The 16,951-nt window shown below is 39.9% G+C and overlaps 1 protein-coding gene across 3 annotated transcripts; it reads right to left on the bottom strand.

Moving 5' to 3' along the window:
• Positions 1–1,087: 1,087 nt before the first annotated feature.
• On the bottom strand, positions 1,088–16,666 carry hmgcs1 (3-hydroxy-3-methylglutaryl-CoA synthase 1 (soluble)). Of its 3 annotated transcripts, none has more exons than XM_030435530.1 (10): positions 16,372–16,666; positions 14,335–14,783; positions 13,653–13,778; positions 12,974–13,138; positions 10,020–10,191; positions 9,023–9,193; positions 7,048–7,154; positions 6,808–6,933; positions 5,530–5,687; positions 1,088–4,397 (listed from the first exon to the last, which is right to left on the bottom strand). In XM_030435530.1, the coding sequence occupies exons 2-10, from the start codon at positions 14,780–14,782 to the stop codon at positions 4,320–4,322; spliced, it is 1,551 nt and encodes a 516-aa protein (XP_030291390.1). In that variant the 5' UTR covers position 14,783; positions 16,372–16,666; the 3' UTR covers positions 1,088–4,319. The 3 variants fall into 3 exon arrangements, with proteins under 3 accessions (XP_030291390.1, XP_030291392.1, XP_030291391.1); XM_030435532.1 differs by having other exon boundaries at positions 10,020–10,188; positions 16,372–16,665; XM_030435531.1 differs by lacking the exon at positions 16,372–16,666 and adding an exon at positions 15,579–15,729.
• Between the last annotated feature and the right edge of the window lie 285 nt (positions 16,667–16,951).

The raw sequence follows: 16,951 nt of genomic DNA, 5'->3' as shown, positions 1-16,951 counted from the left end.
ATTAGCAGCACGTGAAGGTGGGAAAACATTTCTCTGACCCACAGACCTGGAGGCTGTGTTCTTTCTCCTCTGCTCTTCTCCCTGTCCACCAACAGCTGCACCTCCAGTCATCATCTCAGATGTGGATGAGTCAGATGAAAGGGTGGAAGATCATCACCATCTGATGACTTGATGCAGCCAGAACAACTTGGAGCTCAACACTCTAAAAACAGTGGAGTAACTTAACAAACAGCAGAGCCACACCCACCCCCATTATCCTGGGGGACTCCATCGTCAACACAGTGGAGTTCTACCACTTCTCAGGCACCATAATTCCCAGGACCTGAAGTGGGAGCTCAACATCAGCTCTCTCATCAAAATTGCCCATCAGAGGATGTACTTCCTGCTGCAATTGAAGAAATTCAGCCTGCCAAAGATGATGATGGTGCATTCCTATACTGCCATCAGCGAGTTACATCAAGGAAAATTATATTTAGGTAATTATGGTCTTTAATCGCCCATCCCCTCCTGCTCTGACTTATCTATTGAGCTGCTGCAGATCAACATGACATGATCTCACAATGTAACTGGGTGGTAGCACTTCTGTAGCAAGTAAAACTTGAGGCTTGGGGCGCCGTATAGCTCAGTGGGTAGAGCAGTGTCCCATGTACAGAGGCTTTGTCCTCGCTGCAGCAGACCTGGGTTCGACTCCCGGCCTGGGTCCCCTTGCTGCGTGTCACTCCCCCCTCTCTCATCTGGTTTGCTGTCCTATCAATAAAGCCAAAAGGCCAAAAGAATACTTTCAAACAAAAAAACTTGAGGCTTATGCAGTGTTTCATATATAGTTTAATACATGTCGCAGCAAGTTTAGAGCTTGTTAATGGTAGTTAAGTGCATATGTAACAAAGTTTTTCATTTCTGTATTTTGTGTATTGTAATTTCTTCAACTATCTCCTGTTTTTGTTCAAGGGAGATTATTAAAACAGCCTCATTGTTATTAATTGACATTTCTGTACAGTTTGGATTTCTCACATATCCAATACTGAAATACTCTAAATCCATGTATTCATTCATTGCTGATTGAAAATAATCAAAAATAACCATACACCACAATTGAGAGTCCATTTATTCTGAATCTACACATTTACATATAATGGAACAATGTATTCATATCTACACATCATAAATAATCTGGACAGGTCTAACACACACCATACAGATGTAATGTAATGTTACAGCTGTACTAAGAACACTCACAGCAACCTCGTCTGTGTTAGTGATGCTGGTGTGAGTAGGGCCTGACTCCAGAGGAACCGATTCTGACTGTACACTTAAAAAGAATACCTGTACAGAAGAAAAGCTTTGTTTACAGTTTATACATGCTTATTGTAAGGCAAGGTCTAGTCACCTTGACATTAAATATGCCAACTCTTCTCATCCCTGTGTGCAAGTCCAACCATTAACAGGAACAGGAACACATCTACCACAATGTTAAGGCTGATGCCATCTGCCTGAGCCTGTTTCAACATTTGGTTTTCATATTGCTGAATGCATTATTGTCACATTGATGTTAAAAAGAAAAAAACAATAATTTGAGACAAAAAAGACAGAACAAGAATTTGCTTACATAAGACATGAAATGTTCAGTTCTGTAATGTTGCATTCAAATCTCCTGACCTATACATTTTTGAAACAAAGCCCTTTTACACACAAGCTTTGTAGTGAATGGACCCTAACCCTATGTTACAGGTTTATTGAATTAATCAGCGCAATGGAGAGAGAAAACAGTTAAGATGTAGCAATCACTACCTGACAATGTGATTTCAGAAGCGTTGCAAAAGGGCCCACAATATATTGTCTGATATAGTATGTAGTATACTTTTCTCCTGTACAATATTACCGATAAACACAATAAACAATCCTACTACTGATGCTGACCTCAAGCCTTTAATGATGTCAATGTATCTGCTGGGGATGCTCAGAGTCCCTGGTCCCTTAACTATTCATCATCTCACCATTTGGTTTACTGTCTGTGAAGCTTGAGTTAAAACTGGAGGAAAGTCGAATTTCATTAGTAAGGAACCTAAGATGCTTTTCACTGCATTATATTTACACTTTGTTTCCTGTATAATAGTTTCTATAAAATGAATGCAGTCTATTCCAACATCTCTGCAATTAATCCTACCTTCATTCAAAGTTCAATGGTTCCGTAAGTGCTGAAACTTTAGTTGTTTTAGTGGTGGTATTTACTTATTGGTGGTTTAGAAAAGTCTAAACCCAGTGATGGTGGGGACACCTATGTGCATTCCACTGCTAATCATTGCATAATGACAATAAGAGCTCACAGTAGCACTGCAGCATGACTACTGCAGTGTTTTGTTTATAAATATTTTTCGCATTGTAGATCAATACTTAATGAACTTAATGAAATAAAAATGCACATTAAGCTAAATATATCATATTTAGATGCTTCAGAATAGCCACCTTTTGCTGTGATGATAGCTTTGCACAATATTGGCATTCTCTTCAGCCAGCTTCATGAGAAGTTTTATAAAAAAAAATCTTGAATTACCATGCATGCTCACTCCAACTCATTCAAACGATTTCAGTTGGGTGAGGTGGTGGCCAGGTTATCTGATACAGCACCCCATTACTGTTTTACATATATGAGTTGGAACCAAACATTGCAGATTTGTTCTCAAACAAAAGTACAGATTTCCACTGATCTCATATCCAATTCTTGCATTGAGGCGGGATTTCTGAGACTGGCAACTGTAATGAACTTATCATCTGCAGCAGAGTTACCTTTGACTGACCTTTAAGCCTTAATAGGGCTTCAAATTACATTTGGTAAGGCATCTAAAACATTTTTTAATATTGCTGACATCGAGGCAAATGGTGGCTCGCTTGAAGAATCAAAAGCATAGAAAACGCTTTTTTTACCACATAATTCCAGTCATAATCTTAAATTTTGAAAATAATGAAAATAAAGAAAAACATATCATGTGAAGATGTGTCCAAAGTTCTGGCTGGTACTGTATATCCAATCGGATTTATCATTTAGACTGGGGAAAAAACATTTGAATAAGTCAAAATGTCCATGGCAAATTCCAAGGTGCCATCTTCAAATGTCTTGTTTTGTTTGACAAACCGCCCGAAACAGTTTAGTTATGGGAAAGAAAAAGAGAAAAAGAGGATATTTTCACAACTGAGACTTTGAAACTTTGATATATTTGGCTTTTTTGTTTGGATGACCTATTAATGCCTTATCAAACATTTTCTGACAATTAACTTATCGTTTCATCAACAGATAAGATAAAATATATGTTATACATAGTATGTTATATATATTTGTAAAGTTTATTTAAAAATACAGAATTTTTCGTAATGGATTAAAAAAAATAAATACCTGATTACTTTGGCAGGTTAAGTAAACCTGATGTAGATCAGTACTCAGCTACTCGCTGTGCAAGACTGTTCAATGGGTTCAGAAATTTCATGGCAATAAAAAGGCAGTAAGAAAAACTAAAATGACAGTGGTGTTATCCAAAATATCTTCACTTCAACATTCATCTATGGAACAGAACTGGTTGTCTGTTTGGGGATCATCAATGAGACAGCTGGCATCTTGTGTATGGATGAATGTTCCCTACCAAGTTAACTGTTGACTACATTAGTTCAGCTACAGCATTCAACAACACTTTTAAGTATGACTCCATTCACTGTGTGCAGTCACATGATGAACCTGCAGAGTGTAGAAGTTGACCTCATCTTTTCATAGAAAACTGAGATCTTGAGTACAGACAGCAGAGTGGGGAATGAGCTCCGTCTTGACTAGGTTGCCGTGGCAGCAGCAGCAGCACTGTTACGATACATTATACTGTTGAAAACTCCTGATGTTCTTTTCAGCAGGAGCCAAATTCATTATGTAGTTTCCTCTTCCTGATACTGACTGCCTGCTGCTAGGAGGAAGTATGCTTGTTTAACGAAATTTTAGCAACACTCCATGTAAATGTCCCAAACACACTGTGGAGCTAAACTTTGAAATAAAGGATTGCAAAACAAATAATTACTGTCATCAAAATAGAATTATCAGGTCAAATATAAAATCTACTGTCCAATAGTATGACATTCGGACAAATGAGGGATGATGGGAAGGGTACCCGCAGTTGAGCAGTGTCTACAGGTGTCCACATGCCTCAACTCAACACTTCAACTAATCAAGTTTACGTATAATGATTTTGGAGATGACACCATTTTCTCCTTCCAGCCTTCTGATGTATAGTGTTGTATAGTTGTTGTAGTTGCCTTGATACTTCTCGGAGGTAAGCAGCGTAATCTCAGTTACTGACTGCAGGATCAGGACCAGCAGAGGCTGCCGGGATGCGGGGCATCTTCTTGGCTGGACTTGGGATGTGCTTGAAGAGAAAAGCACACTGTAAACATCATGACCAGTCAACCAACTCAACCAAATGTTGATAAAGCACTAAATATAACAAAAGCACATGTCTGATCTGCTTTTCTGTCCATTAACCTGGCCTGTCTCAGCCAGACCTAATTTAGCTTATGAAGTCAAACTGTCATGTGGTCAAAACATTTCTGACTGAGGGAAGAGAGGGTCACCTTATCTAACATTAAACTTTATATTGACAGTGACGAACAAAACTTCACTGCTCATTCTCTCTCTCTCTCTCTCTCTCTATCCCTCTCTTTCTCTCCCTCTATTAAAGAAGTATCTTAGCTTTAACTAGTCTGTCAGAAATTAGCTCAAAAAAGTTTGAAATTGTGAAATAACATGTACATTGCTGTTTCTGTTGTTTTACTATGATTTTCTTCTTTCATCATCACTAGTTTTTATATATGAAATGTCAGAGTTATGTTTATCAATTGCATGTACTTGTTTAGTGGGACTTGTTTAAGTAGATCAAAAACTACATGAAACATGGAATTAGTGTATGTGCAAAAGTAAGTGAACCTCCAGCTGGGACGAAAATGGATTATGCAACAAAACAATGATCCAAAGCATTCTAGGAATGGCTTCAGAGAAAGAGGATTCTTCCTCTGGATTGGCCCAGTCAAACTCCGGACCTTAACCCAATTGAAATGTTGTGGCGACACCTAGAGAAGCTGGTACATGCAAGATGTCCCCCCAACCTCTCTCAACTGGCTGAGTTCTGCAAGGAGGAGTGGGCAAAAATCCCCATAAGCAGATGTGAAAGACTTGCTGGTTAGTGGTTACAGAAGACGTTTTGATGAAGTTATGGCTGCAAAAGGAGGAGCTACAAGCTACTAACGAAAAGAGTTACTTTTGCGCATGTTAAATTTTCACTGTTGTTAAATCAAATAATGAAGATATATCTCGTTCTGTATGTGTGTCCATTATTTTAAACGTGTGCTTTAAAATAATCTTATTAAACAAGCATTCACTCCCAATTTGTAAAGTTTTTTTTACAAAAACAGTGACCATGTCTGGAGTGTTCACAAACTCTCAAGCAGCACTGTAATTACCAAAGAAAGAAACTCCATCCTAATGTTTTTTTCATTGTGTACCTCAGCGGCAGTGCTGGAGCGAACAAGCTCTGGCTCTGCTGGAAGGTCATGGTCCAGAGGTCTTCTGGAGTATTCCCTGCGGTGTTTGTCATCCACTCGTGTCAGGTACCATGTTCCTGGGAACAGATCCTCCACTGAGCCTCGAGGGACATAGCTGGCTGTACAGACAGATTGATAAAAATGATATGTGATATTAATCTGTGAGACATTCTAAAGGCTATAAATATTAAAGAAAGACCTGTTTGTGAGATTAACTCAGTAAGTGTAGACATCATCTCCAAGCTTCTGTAGCAAGAGTTTGGACTAGTACACATTTTTCTTTGCAGGGGCAGGAAAATAATATCCCACTGTAAAAGGAACAACAGTTGATTGCAAGGTGTCGATAACAGACATAAATTGATTATCAGAGCCAATTTTCTGCACTGTTTCGAATATCAGTACCTGTGTTTATTTGTCCGATTGCTGATAAAATAAATAACATTTAATTGCCATTTCGGTGATTTGGGGTTGTACATCTTTTTAAACTGTTTCTGTTTTCTGTTGTCGGACAACTGAACAAGTATGAAATTTCATGACTCATAATTGAATACGTTGATATTCAATTAGCAGTCAACAGCTCTGAGATTCACTATATTGGACTCCTTGATAGGCCACAAAACATCATTTACTTGATCTTGAAAAAAAAAACAAAAAACATATTGGTTGATCCCTCGTCGATAACTCCAGGTTTAATATCGTTGGCAAAACATGTCTCTTGCACAGCTTAATACAAAAAAAGTACTAAAAATAGCAGGAAAAATCAGTCAGCCTTTATGTACGTCCTCTCCTGTGTGTGTTACTTTTGTTTCTTGTGTTTTTATGTTTTTAAATCGCATCTTGGTGATGAATAGTATTCTTAATTGGAATGTTTTGGTCAGAAACTTATACCAAGAAAACAAGACACAGTCATATTTCATATTAAAAAGACAATGCAGTCCTTACTATAAGCTCACAGCTTACCAAAAACAGCCTGAATGTAGCCCCTTAATGTTGAATATTGAGAGTCATGTCAAGCTCCATCTTCCCCAGTACACTGAATTAACAGTCTCATGGTTGAATAGCTGTCAAACCCCACAAAAAACTGATGAAATAAGCACCAAGTGCACCCATTGTTGTAGAGAATACAAGAGCTTCCTGACAGGCTTTTGATAGGCTTGTTAACTTCCCTGTGAATTACTAAATAGAATGGCTCCTTTAGATAAAAAAAAAAAATGAGAAGCAGTGATAGAAGAGTCATACCTAAGTGGTGTGTTTCCTCTCTCAGCTTCATGTTCTCAGAAAAGACAGCAGGCGACACCTTCTTCCTGGATTCCAGTCTGACCTTCAGGTCACTAAGGCTGGACACAAGTTTGTCCAGACCAGATCCTGCAACAGACAATAGACAAATCAGATAGAATACGCTTCCATTTGTTTTTATGATTTATAATGATACATTCTAATGTCACCACACACAAGTGAACTGAAGGGTGACTGACTTACCAGGTGTATGGTCCTGTGTGACTCTGAGAGAATACAGAGTAGCAGCAAATCCTGAACCATAGGAGAATACTCCGACCCTCTGTCCTGCTATCTGTGAAGGTGTGTGTCTGCAACACAAAGGCAACAAAGTTTCTCTTTACACACTACAGCACTGAGACGCCAAAGATCCTTGCATGTTTTTTTTAAACATGTTGGGGAAAAATGGCGAGGATTTTTCAACTGAAAAGTAGTACGATTGCAGTGACTGCTAAAAGAGACACATATGTGTATGTGGCCCATAATGCTCTGCTTCCTCTAAGGTTATGCTGTACTGTCTAAATAGATAAATGTGGGGAAAGCAGGGAATGAAGTTGGTTTGCACATGGGCTCAATTGGCCTGGTCATCAAAGCCTGCACCATGTCCACTGCAGGCATTTCAGAATCAGATTACAATCAATCAATCAGACTTTATTTATAGAGCACTTTTCATACATCGTAATGTAGCACAAAGTGCTTTACAGAATTAAAACAGCAACAATTTCAATACCCCCCCCACATACATACGCAAACACATACTCCCACCTACACACACACACACACACACACACACACGTATCCAGCTACTTAAACACAGAAAGTGAAGTAAAAGAGTGAGTAATAATAAATGAATAAAGGGTAATAAATAAAACAAGGCATTAACAACAGGTATTGCGGAACTGAGGAAACGCTATCATTGATGTATTTCACTGAGGAGACACTAGAGGCAGTAAAATAAGATGAAATAATAAAATAATAAAACACTAAAACTAAGACTGATAAAATACTAAAGGAGGTTAAAAGTCTAAAACTGCTGTAAAATCAATAATATAAATAATTAAATCGTGAATACAGTAAAACAAAATAAAACACAATAATTAAGGTAAATAGATAAGTGGTGAGTGAATAGATAAATAGAATAAAACCAGGTTTAAGCAGAATAAGACTCAATAAATAAATCAAATTCAGCTAAAAGCTAGCCTAAAAAGGAAGGTCTTAAGGTTGCTCTTAAAAGTATCAACATTCTCCAGTGCCCTCAGGTCCTCTGGGAGGCCGTTCCACAAACGTGGACCGTGGTAGTGAAAGGCGGCCTCACCGTGAGTTTTTGTTCTCACTTTTGGAATTTTTAAAAGGCTGTGACCAGAGGACCTGAGGGTTCTGGAGGGTTCATATGATAAAAGCAAATCTGATAAATAAGTTGGCCCATGGCCATGAAGAGCTTTAAAAACTAATAAAATGATCTTAAAATCAATCCTGAAGCAGACAGGTAGCCAGTGCAGAGACTTTAAAATCGGTGTGATGTGCGCTCTCTTTCTGGTCTTAGTCAACACTCGTGCTGCAGAGTTTTGGAGCAGTTGTAATTGAGCTATGTTCTTTTTTGGGAGACCAGAAAGTAGAGCGTTGCAATAGTCAATGTGACAGGTGATAAAAGCATGCATTAGTGTCTCTGTACTGGCTGTGGAAAGGAACGGTCGTACTCTGGCAATGTTAGATGATAAAAAGCTGTCTTAGTTATGTTTCTGATGTGTGGGTTAAAACTGAGGTCTGAATCCAAAATAACTCCAAGGCTTTTTACTTGGCTAGTCGGGGTTATTGTCAGAGCATTCAATATATATATATGTATATTAATCCTCTGTCTTTGAGCTTCAGAACCAATAAATAAGACCTTGGTTTTGTCCTGGTTGAGCTGAAGAAAATGTTTTTTTTGTTTTTTTTTTACAACATTCTGCTCTGGGTATAACACAAATTGTGTCTGCTAAAAAACAGCAGATAAGATCATCGCTTAACAAAAATATAGGAAACAAAAAACAACATCACATTTTCTTTTTGGATGTACAGTAGATTGATGGGGAGGTACTCGGACTCTGAATTCTCTCAGGTCTTGTGTCGTGAGCACATGGTTGCAGGAAGTGATTAATTAGAGTAGATTAATGAATAAAAGTCAGAAGCTGACACATACTGTGCAATGAGTGAGGCCAGGCAGCCATAGACAGAGGGCGTGTACATGTTTCCATTCTGGTTGGAGATCAGCAGGGAGCACTTGGTCTTCCTCTCGAACAGATCGGCACTGGCCTTCATGAAGGCCTTCTCCACGTCCCGGTCAAAGTAAGTCTCTTCTGGCCGTATATCTCTGCAATCCAAACACACACATCATTAGCAACAGAATCACCAGTTCAGAGTGTTTCTTTGTATTGTTATAGAATAATTGTTTTATGCCTCCAAGGACTACGGGGAGATATGCTGTGGTAAAAGCCAAGAAGGAAGGTGGTGATGAGGAAGGTAAGAAGAGATGGAGGAACCACGAGAACTCAGCACTTAGCAGAAAGCAGGAGATCAAATGGTATCATGGTCCATTTAAAACCATAAGTTTGGACTGCCTCTAAATGAAATGCATTAAATAAAAATGTCTACTCAACTATCAGTTGCGAAGACCTCATATTACGCCACCCATTATTGTTCAGTCTTGCTGGACTGTGGCTTGAACACAACACTCTCTTTTTACCCAAAGTTATAAACACACGTGTAGCACCCACATTTTTTTTTTTGTACAGCACCTTCAGCAGATGAAAAGAATGAACAATGACTTCTCTCTTCCAGGTTTGCTACTGTGATTTTGACCAACAAACACAAATTTGAATGATGTTCTGAACGTAATCTTTTTTTAAAATGATTAATACCATAAAGACAAAATCTTTATGATATAATGTCCGTTTCTTATTCATCTTAGTAATATGGTTTCCTCTTCATTTCAGCATATAGTACCAGCCTTCCTCACACAGATATGTGATTATATGATATTACAGTGTCACATACTTTTCCACCCAACTCTGGGCAGTTCTCTCCTTTTTCAACATTCATGTGTTTGCATCCCAAATTAATGTTGCAGGGCTTTAAAACAGGAGTTCAATCAAGTGGCCTGTTTAAATGACGAAAGCTGTCTGCTTTTTTGAGTGTACCTGAAGGCGTCCAGGCCTGTGAAGGGTCCTGTCTCAGTGTTGGGGCTGGGGTGGCTCAGAAAGTCGTTCAGCATCAGTCTAGCCAAGGACTTCTGCACCAACTTGCAGTATGGAGAATGGAAGACTAGATAGCCAAAGTCATCCAGGCTGAAGCGCTTCTCTGAACCCTCTGCTTGGAAAAAGAATTATGAGACCATATAAGCCAGGAAAACACAGTTTGCCGTTTTCAATTACTGCGAATTGCTTTGTTCAGTCGTAAGACTTCCTGACACAATGGGGACCATTTTCACTGGGACAGTGAGCAGTGAGAAGTGTTATTTGACACAAATCCTGACACTTTGCCCTGCTATTCTTTCCCTGCTCATCTTGTTGCATCTCTCCTCCCACCTCTGCAAAATGCACACTGCACTAGGTACAAAAATACCCATATGACAAAGCTCATTTCAAGGTCAGGAATACACCAACTTGTCACAAAGCTGATGTGTTGTGTCTCTTCATGGACACACAGCCCATAATATCAAGCCTGGATAGTAGGTTTAGAAACATGTGCCGCACCTAAAATGGTTCAAAATTAATATGTATTTATCAATGTGTCTTCAATGGCCCCATGTTGTCAAATATTGTATATGTTGACACAGTTCATTAAACTATTTTATGGTCACTGAACTGAGGCAAACGTCTTAGCACAGCAAACAGGTAACGTCCTAAACCCTCTTAACTAAATAGGATTTTGTCTGACCAGTCGCTCCCCTTCACTCCCCTCAACATGCATGACAACACAGCATGTTGTCATGCAAAAGTTTTGTGACTATCAAGTACAATAGGTAAGGAAGATGCATCACATTTTGACTGTCATCGTAATATTACAACCACTTTTATTATGTGGTTATCTCTTGAGTCAAAAACTGTCTGGTGATCACTTTTTCTGATATCTCTGCACCCAATAAAAGAGCTGATTAACCTTGATATATTTTCTAGTGGGCTGTTCTGACCTGGTTTTAACATGCGTCCTACATGATCTAATCACAAGTTGCTCTCAGTGCAGGTGTGAACGCCAACAAGATGCACTGAGGATACTTTGTCATCCAATCCCTAAATTCCACCAGATCTGTGTTCGGTCCATCTTGGATCCACCACTGCAGCAGAGCAGACTTGTTTCACTCAAGTCTGTGTGTGCATTTCCATCGACTCCGCGGCATTGCATATCTACTCCGTTGCTGCTCCAAAATTCCAGACCCTTCCGTAAGCTCATACGCAAGGCTTCAATTTTTGCCGGATGCAGGAGCACAGTGCATCAATGAAGCCAATTTCAGCAAAAAGCATACAGGAAGACAACGAAACATAAAAATATCCGGTTAATTTTCAGAATAAAACCCTTCTCAATGTTTCCCACAGAATTGGACTAATTGTGGCGTTGTCTTTCCAGCTGAGGTGCTATAGTGAAAACTGAGACTTCCAGTGCTATAGTAAACTGAGACTTCCAGTTTAGCGCCAAGCCAACTTGAATGAGGATAAAATAAATTTAGTCAGGCAGCTCTTCTAGATTTGAGAACAGGACGCGCACTCCTAAAACCATGTGGTGGCCAATGCTGATATTGTGGCAGACTTCCACAAATAAATTCATGTGTGGGAAACACTGCTGTGGACGCCAGCACAAAAAAATAAAAATAAAATAAATAAGTTACAGACAACAAAAAAAGACAGACAAATGCAAGCAAGTCCACCCCTTTTCCAAACCTTCTTGTCTGTTTGTTGTTGTTGTAACACATGCATGTATAATTGTGATTGCACATGATTCTGTAAATACAACAGGAGCTCCTCAGTATCTCCACCCCAGCTTTCTGGTAGAGCTGTGCCCTGCTGCACTCAAAACGACAAGGGAGCATGGAGCAAAACCGTAGCGTAGCCGCTCATGTAACGCACATGCAACCAGTGGAATTCCTGCATAAAACCACATTTGGAAGAAGTCTAGGCCACATTAGACCACATTCTTTTAGCAATGTGTATGCACATGTGCCCTGGGATATGCTGACATCCTCTGTCTGGTTCTCTGTAATGTAAATTACGTGTTTGGGCTCTCTTAATCTGCCAATGTTAGCAGCAGCCATTTATGAAGATGCTGTCCCTTTCAATTGATCCAACCACTGAACTAGCAACCACATTATCCCTAGACTCCCTTACAAATTGTGTGATTTAAGAGGTGTTGAGTGAGGAGACACCTTTCAAACTTTGCTACAACAAATTCAAAATGATGCATGATTCATGCCTTATCGTTTATTCTGCATTCCATTCAAAACATTAAGTTGTTTCTTTCCTCGTAATAAGTGTCAGGTTTTCGCAGCATGTCTGTACCAGCCTGTCTGCTTCGATGTCTAAAGTGCATCTTACCTGCCAACATTTAGCAGCTGTTTGAACCAACAGCTTCAACTGATATCACCATTTACACTAAATTTATGAGAGACGAGAACATTTTATTGTTGGCTAACATGTCAAATATTACAATAACAGTAAACAGTAACAAATATAGGGAACTTTTTTGACGGCCATGGAGAATTGCTACATTTTGTGAGTCGTGGAGAAACTTTATAAACTTAGTTAACAATGTGTTCTAGACAGCATATTCACAATTTGGCCTGCCTTGTTAAGTAATCACTTAAACATGAAGAAATGTCTTTATTTGTGCAAAAAAACCACAACCATTTGTGTTTATCTGCATAAAGAGTGGGGAAGTGAGATGCGATCACAAGTGGCAATGTAAGACTCCTGTCGAGACGCATTTAAAATCCAGGGGTGATGGGCATAAAGCAGTTCACTTGTGATTGGATCACTCAGAGGCTGTTCAATTTTCGTATCAACATCCATCTATCCTAACTGTACAAATATAGAAATAAGCCTAAAAGGCAAGCTTCGATAATTGATAGATTAGATCAAGATTTCAAACAGTTTTAACCCACCTCTTTGCCACTGTGCGTGGATCTTGTTGCGATACACTGAGTAGCAGCGGTCCAAGGCACTCAGGTAGCACTCTATCGACAGCTTGCCATCCACCACAGGGTACTCTGACACAAGGTCTGGCTTGTAGAAGTCATATGCATGCTGCATGTGGGTTCCTCGTAAACCTGTACCACAGCAACAGTCAGCAACACACTCGCACTTTACTAAACACACTCTCAATACAGCGTCTCCTATACATGTGTGCCTCTTCTGTATTCATAGCCACACTGTCTTCATTGAGCTGTCTAAATATCAAACACATTTTCTCAGATTAGATTTAGATTTTGCTGTTACACTTTCCCACAATGATTAAGCTAGTTACTGGTAGTGAGATGTACAGTTCATCACCTAATAATACTGTTACTCTTCTAATCATCTAGTCCACACTGTAAAAATCATTCATTTTTTGAAAAAAAAAAATGTACCCAAGAAACTGGGAAACCACAGATAGCCTTGCTCTTAAAGACAGGTTCCTTCAAAGTAACAGTGTTCATTTCAGCGCTGAACAGCCAAGAAGATTCAATCAAACCTCCACGAACTTGGTTTAAAAGAAAGCAATCACTCAGATGATGGGATAAATGTGAAATAAGAGGGCTGCCAGAAAAATTACGCACAACATAGAGTTATCACTTAGCTGACCTCGTTCAAAGGCCAAGGGAGCATTAGGCCCAACCAGCATTGCCACTGCACCAGCACCCCCTGTAGGCCGGGCACTTCCTGTAGCGTAGACAGCAATATCCCCTGCTACCACCAGCGCATATCGCCCTGCAAAGAGGAAACATGAGAATAAGCAAAATACCAAGACCAACTCAAAAATCCTATATAGAAATCTGTTCTTGAAAATGTGATTGTCCCGCAGTGGAGTCCAAACCTATACAGGAAGTCTAGGATAATCTCTCATGAAACAGGTTCGGGTGGGTACTCAAAAATGGATTGCAATAAAACCAGAATTATTTAAAAAGTTCACAAGACAGTGAAGTTTGAGATGTAGATGAGTTTTTTGTATGTCAGAAATAAGTTCAGAGTTTGTTATTGTGAAATAATATGTGTATTGAGCTAAGAAACTAATTTATTTATTTTTTATTTTGTCCAGACACATAGAACAGGATGACATCAACTATATGCAACAAACCAAACCAATACAAGCTATTACTTGCAAATCTCCAGAACCCAATGAAAAAAAACAAAAACAAAAAACAGGCTCAATAGGTATCAGACTGAAAAACAATAACCTTGAAGTCAACACAAAACAAATGTCTAAAGATAAAAAGTGAAGCACAAGATCTGTAATCTGAAACACATGACTCGTTTGATAACTCACCATCCCATGAACTGGACTCCACCCAGTTGACAGCATTGAATAGTGCAGCTGTGCCACCATAGCAGGCATTTGTGGTGTCAATGCCTTCCACATCTGTATTGCCAGAGTCCTCAAACAGCTGCATGATAACAGTTTTGACAGACTTCGACTTGTCAATGATGGTCTCAGTGCCGACCTCCAGTCGACCCACGCTGTCGTAGGACAGACCATTCCTCTCCATCAACCTCTGGACAACCGTCAGGCACAAAGAATTGATGTCCTCACAGTCTGAGCAGAAGCCCATGCGAGCTTGGCCCAGGCCAATAGTGTATTTTCCAGCTGGCACACCATCAAACTGCTCCAGCTCGGCCTGGTCCACGTACTGGGATGGGAAGTACAGTTCCATGGCAATGATACCCACATCTTTGGGCCATGGTCCCAGGCAACTGGCTGAGGCTGATCCAGGCATCCTGAATGTGTTGAAAAGGAGTTCATGTTCAGCAAAACATCAATTTAATAAATATGTTGTGTGTTGTTAGTGTTGGGGAACAACAGCCATAAATGTCTATAGTAGTTAATAAACGAGGTGCATCGTGCCTGCTATATACATACTCTAAGCTACACATGCTGCACAGCCCACAATGTCCAAAACTTAACCACTGTATCAACACTGAAGTAGGTCAAAGTGCATCTTATTGACTCTGTATGAAAAATACTAATGACGATGTCTATCCATCCTGAACGTTATCATGATACAACCTGGAAGAGCAACGGCAAATTCAGCATGACATCTAAAAGACGGGCACCATCTGGTATATTAGCATTTTCTTCCGATCGACATATATTAGAAGACTGTCGTTTGATAAATTCTTTCCGAACTAGAACCAGGCTAATACAACGGGAACTTAAAGGTAATACCAAACGTTAGGTAACGTTAGGCACGACACATCAACTTTGTCTCAACATTCTGCGGTTAGCCTAAAGGGCTTACAGCTAGCATTATTTAGCTAACGTAGGGTTAGCTGCCTGAGAATGTCACTTAGAACATGGACCAAAGTGCATGATAGCTAGGATCCTTGCAACAGCAGTATGACACGTGATTTAGCTGTTGACCGTCTGTTTACTTTATGTATAAAAAAAACAACTAGAGAGAAGACATGCTAGTATGGTTGCACATTTCACTAGCTAACGAAAGAGACAGCAAACCACGTACAAACTTGCTAAATCTAGCGAATTAAAACGTATTAACAGGACAATTGACTCACCAACTTTAGCTAAGTGAAGAAAGCATTCGGTTAAGTCTGAAGCTTGACAGCTGGCTTATAGCTTGTAATGCGTATAACACACACCTAAAAATGTACTTGTGTTTGGGACAAGGAGACCACATAAGAACAGAGGAGAGGAAAGTGGGTGAAAGGGCAACGGATTTCCCGGAACTTAACTTAGCGTTAAATCGTTTAGGTCTGGTAACGTTAATTGCCGAAATCAGTTACTTAGCAAGTTAACTCTGTGTGTTGTATCGTAGTCAAACTGGACTTGTTTCAGTGTTTTGAAGACGTTTCACCTCTCATCTAGAGACTTCCTTTTAACGTTACCGTTAACTCGAACGAATATATCACTCTGAAGGAGCAATTGTGCAAGAAAAGACTGCATTGTTGCCTAAAAGAGTACGGGACCATTTTTAAAGGTTATAACTGGGTAAGACCTTTTTCAAGACACCAATTTCGACTGGTCATAATACCGAGTGACAGCATGACAGATCAGTTAGCTAAAGCTATATAGCTACTCGGACTACATAGCTGACGGAGCAGAGTCCCATCCAGCTGATGCAGCTTAAGTTTACCTACAGCCGCTTGATTTTACGTTAGCTGAAGTGTGTTTTGTGATATCTGTAGTTATACCAACTGCGTTACAATTGTGCTGGCTAAGTGAGTAACTAAGCAAAACCCTGACACAACATTTCTGATTCAATCGTACATTTCTTCATTACACCCTAGATGACAGGCTTCCGTCGGTATAAATAATATGAAACAGCCAACTCTACACGAAGCGTCTCACCTGTGCGTGAAGTTAACTCCAGAGGTGGTGACAGTCGCTCGTTTGTATCAAGCTCGATAGTCCTCTACCGTCCGGTGAAGTGTATTTTTATATGACGATGCAGAGGAGCGTACACCCCTGCACTAGAGCACCTGGCTTCCTGTCCAATCACAACTCACAAACGACATGCGCTACGTAGGTTTATGGCCAATCGGGAAAAGGAATCACAAACACGCGCCAGAGCCGTATCCGCGGTCCAATGGTGTGAGCTGCACGATGTCTGGTGAGAGAGAGGGAGCCAATCAGACTGGGAAAGTAATTCCTGGCGCGGTAGACACCGCATTGGGCAGCGCTTGAATTACAGCGCAGCGTGTCCATGGCAACAGCCATCCATTCATACAGTCAGTGGGTCTGCTGTCCTGCCTTTTATACCTCTTTCATATTATTTCCGCTGATCAAGCGCTCAGGTACCAATACTGCAAGCACTGTATTCGAAGGCATGTAATTTAACTGGCATATCATCATATAGAGTTTCATTTTATGGAATACGTATGGATTCAATCATTCGTGGATCATATTTAAGAAGCCCTAGCGCTTCCCA

This window comes from Sparus aurata, chromosome 12, assembly GCF_900880675.1.
Source record: "Sparus aurata chromosome 12, fSpaAur1.1, whole genome shotgun sequence".
In the NCBI taxonomy this organism is placed as follows: Eukaryota; Metazoa; Chordata; class Actinopteri; order Spariformes; family Sparidae; genus Sparus; species Sparus aurata.
Note: the sequence above shows the minus strand (reverse complement) of the source record. Positions and strands in the feature narration are given on the sequence as shown.

Excerpts from the sequence above, each read along its gene's own strand:
- hmgcs1 (XM_030435530.1), bottom strand. The coding sequence starts at position 14,782 with ATGCCTGGATCAGCCTCAGCCAGTTGCCTGGGACCATGGCCCAAAGAT. Across the intron at positions 10,192-12,973 it reads CCACGCACAGTGGCAAAGAG|CAGAGGGTTCAGAGAAGCGC; the intron begins GTGGGTTAAAAC and ends TCTTTTTCCAAG. Across the intron at positions 9,194-10,019 it reads ACAGGCCTGGACGCCTTCAG|AGATATACGGCCAGAAGAGA; the intron begins GTACACTCAAAA and ends TTTGGATTGCAG.